The sequence below is a fragment of the Abrus precatorius genome, unplaced genomic scaffold, assembly GCF_003935025.1.
Source record: "Abrus precatorius isolate BTA unplaced genomic scaffold, Abrus_2018 Scaffold6, whole genome shotgun sequence".
Lineage (NCBI taxonomy): Eukaryota > Viridiplantae > Streptophyta > Magnoliopsida > Fabales > Fabaceae > Abrus > Abrus precatorius.
Window position 1 is genome coordinate 5,449,495 of NW_020874406.1, and position 3,885 is coordinate 5,453,379.

The 3,885-nt window shown below is 24.7% G+C and overlaps 1 protein-coding gene across 1 annotated transcript; it reads right to left on the reverse strand.

The window, feature by feature from the left end:
* Positions 1–359: 359 nt before the first annotated feature.
* On the reverse strand, positions 360–3,153 carry LOC113870060 (probable peroxygenase 4). The gene is made up of 6 exons (XM_027506659.1): positions 3,114–3,153; positions 2,894–3,013; positions 2,198–2,283; positions 816–910; positions 604–729; positions 360–507 (listed from the first exon to the last, which is right to left on the reverse strand). Exons 1-6 carry the CDS (start codon positions 3,151–3,153, stop codon positions 360–362), a joined length of 615 nt encoding a protein of 204 aa, XP_027362460.1.
* Between the last annotated feature and the right edge of the window lie 732 nt (positions 3,154–3,885).

A 3,885-nucleotide genomic window follows, 5' to 3' on the forward strand; every position in this document is an offset into this window, starting at 1 on the left:
GTTTTTGAAACCTTATCTTAATGACTTACTCATAGTAGATTATAGGAAAAAAAAAAAATAGTGTTTTATAGATTACAGTCACTTTTTGAATAAAGGGCATGATTTTTTTATTGATTTTAAATTTTAAAAAGTTTATTCTTTTTAAAACAGTCTCTACTATTATTGAGTAATATAATATGATATATATTTAACTATGTCACAACAGCAGTAAATGGTGCAAAGATTATTTTATAAAATTTTAAAATTTATAAGAATGAAAATCAATAAAAAAATTTAGAAAAATAAACCAAATTTAAACGTATTTATAAAAAGTAAATACATATTTTATTAAAAAAATAAATCATCAAGTAAATGTTAAATTACATCTTTTGGTCTGCGGAATGTTGGTTTTTCAGGAGTTGAAACAAGCTTCCATCATAAACACCAAGGATTGTTTGTTTCGGCAGTAACCCATTCTTGTCTTTGGCAAGCTTGTAAAGGACTTTCCATTCAACCAAACTACCAATTCTGTCCATTAATGTTGAGAAATTAATTTTTGAATGGGAAAAGAAAAATAATTTTGCAGTGAAAAATGCGATCCCATAATAGAAATCAGAAACCTACCTTCCTTTGAAATCCTTAGGCTCTCTATTCGCCTTTATCATCTCCTTCAGCTCATCATAAGTTAAAGCATTTGGATGAGTATGTGCATGTTTTGTGAAAATTTCTTCAAATTTTGAAGGATTAAACCTAAATGAAAAGCAATTAATAGTTTAGATGAGTAAAATGAAACAAATAGGATTTAAGAAATGCATGGTTTGTGTAAAAATAGGTACCTTCCTTCGGTATCATAGACTCCAGTGTCACTGCCATGTTTGGCTAGCTGGATATTCTTAATTTCAATTGGAAATAGTAAAGATGGAAACTTTCCCTACAACACAAAAAAGAAGGAGAAAACAAAATTATTGAATTCATATTATTTACTCTTTGCTTAAAATCAATCTTTCTTGGTTAGATATGAAGATAATTAAAAAGTTATAAGCCCATAAATTTTATTTTGTTTTACTACTTATTTTTTCTTTCATATAAAAAATATTAAAAATTTATTCAAATTAAGTGTTAATAAATTATCTTATTTGATATATACAATTACTAAATGTATGTTAAAATTTGTAATTATTATTTTATTATTAATTTGAACTTATTTAAACATTTGATTGTTATGTTCTATAAATAATATATAAATATTAAATTTGTTTGATTTAATTAAAGTCGTAAAGATAATGATTTCCTCAATTTTGAAAATAATGCAAAAGTTATATCTGATTCAATAAACGTTTCACTAAATTGCACGACGTTGAGTCCGAAGATAACGTATTCTAATTTGTATATTTTGGTGGGCAATCATCTGTGGCGGTGCGGAATCAACCTCTTTGCCCCTCATTTCACTTCACCTCTGCATCTTATTCTTTTCCAATAATTTTTGTGATTTTAATTTTTTTTATTTAACAAAAGTGATGGTTATCGTAAATTTAAGAGAATATTACTTTTAAAAAATTAATAATAATAATAATAAGTTATCTAATATTTTAAAGATTAATTTTTTAATTTAAAAAGCTAATTTCATTATTTAATAATTTAAAATTAACAATAATAATTATTCCACGTATAAAAATATTCTTTTAATTTGTAAAGTATCAAAAAATTACCTTGAATTAATTTTTATTAAAAAGTCACAATCACGTGCTTTAGAATCGTGACGTTATAACACAAAAAATAGAAAGAAATGTGTTTTTATGACATTTTTTAAATATTTTTATGATAAATTTAATTTAAATACCATCCAATCATGGATTATATATTAATAATTTTTTTAATAATTAATACAAAAGTAATATACTAGATGTATTCTAATTAGATGATGGCATAAATATAATTATTTTAATTGACATTAAAATTAAATTATTTTTTAGTAAATAAAAATTATGTAATTCTACAAGTTTATTTTTATAATTAATAAAATGATATTGATATGAAAATTTATTTAACAATAAATAATTGATTTAAAAACATTGTAGTGCTTAGTTCATGCCAATAAATAATTAATTTAAAAAATTATGTTTTTGCTGAAAATAACAATGGATAAATTCTAGTTAAATAGTGGAATAAAGATGAAAATGTAAGAAAATAGAAGTTTTTAAGGGACAAAGAGTGATACCGGGCGAGTAGTTTGACTAAGAGCCAAATTAATGAAAAGAGCAAGTCCACTCGACAACAACATGCCACTCCCAATTTCACGTAACCCTACAACAAAATCCACCGTACAAAGTCACAATATTAAAACAAAAATTTCTATCAAATCATTTCATTCAACAAAATTAAAATAAACATTATAACTATCTATCAATTATTTAAGAAAGCTTTATATATCTAATTGTAATACGTCAAAGTCTTCATTTTTTTCATATATATTTGAATAGATACTTTAAGTACGCTCATCTTACTAGCTCTAGTTATACCCTATCTACAACCAAACGATATATAAGTAACAACGTATTCTATCTTAAAGTATGTGATCTACTTTACGTTACAGAAACGTAAGAATAGAAGTTTCTCATATTTAATAGAAGAAAATAAAAATATTTCACATGATAAAAGCTTTTAAAAATGTTAATTTTTTTTTATAAGTGAACATAAATTTGTTCCAACTTTTACCACTAAAAATTCATCATTTAATAACTGATTTATGAATAAAACTTTTACGTGATAATTAATTATAAAGATAGGAAACTTTGTAGATTATGATAATAATTCACTTTTACCGACAACTTTGTCCCTAAGAAAATGTTTAGTAGAGAATGAGAGATTTCTTCTATAAAATGTTAAGTAAAATGAAAGGTTTTACAGAGAAAACCTTGAAAAGTTTCCCAGGGATAAATTACACCATCTTTGTTCATGTCAAAGAATGCAGCATGCTTCTGCAGAACGTTTTCATGGAGTGGAATAGACTTCTCCCCAGTATCACCAGCTACTCCTGCAATTGTGTATATTCGTTTAAAGAACATAAAAGTGAAATGGTACAGACAAATGCTGCATGAGAAAAGAAGAAGAAAAAAGGTATATTTATGGCATACTCTCTAGTTTTTTGCTTTCCGAAGGAAGGGAAGAAGCCATAGTGCTGGAACAGAAAAGGAGCAAATTCAGAGAGAGAAAGAGCTTTTTGGATTCAATCTATAGGAAGAAGGTTAATTAATGATTATGATAATTGATTTGGGGCTCTCTATATATAGAGAGAGAGAGACATCTAGCGTGTAGGATGCCGAGACGTTGATTGGAGACGAGTTTATTGAACCTTATACGGTTTATTTGCTGTTTCTTGTACACAAACTAGCAGATATATTACTAATCTTTGTTATCATATTCTGGAAATGGCATTTGCCTAATTTTAATTTATTATTTATTGAAGTTCAATGCTTTTTGCAAAAGTGACCAATATTGAAACTTCAAATTTAAAAGGGGAATAAAAGCTTGGTTTTCAGAACACTTTGCCAAAGATACTGCATATGCATATGCATGCAATTAGATGTTGACCAAACATGTTGTAGAGGTGTTTGTTGTTCACTTTAGATTGATTTTTACTAATACAATATATCTCAACACATGCTAAAAATAGTATGTAATTTGATTTACTTTGCTATGAATATAATTAAAATCAAATTTCAACCAAATAAAATTGATATTTTATTTAAATATAACAAATATAATAATTTATTATTAAATATATTATTATTTAAATACGTATATAAATATTTTTAGTTTTAAATAAATTGTTTTTATTTATTATAAATAAAAAAAATTATAGCATAATATATTAATATAATAATTAAATATTAATAATAATAAAAT

Excerpts from the sequence above, each read along its gene's own strand:
- LOC113870060 (XM_027506659.1), bottom strand. The coding sequence starts at position 3,153 with ATGGCTTCTTCCCTTCCTTCGGAAAGCAAAAAACTAGAGA. Across the intron at positions 3,014-3,113 it reads GGAAAGCAAAAAACTAGAGA|GAGTAGCTGGTGATACTGGG; the intron begins GTATGCCATAAA and ends ACACAATTGCAG. Across the intron at positions 730-815 it reads GTCTATGATACCGAAGGAAG|GTTTAATCCTTCAAAATTTG; the intron begins GTACCTATTTTT and ends CTTTTCATTTAG.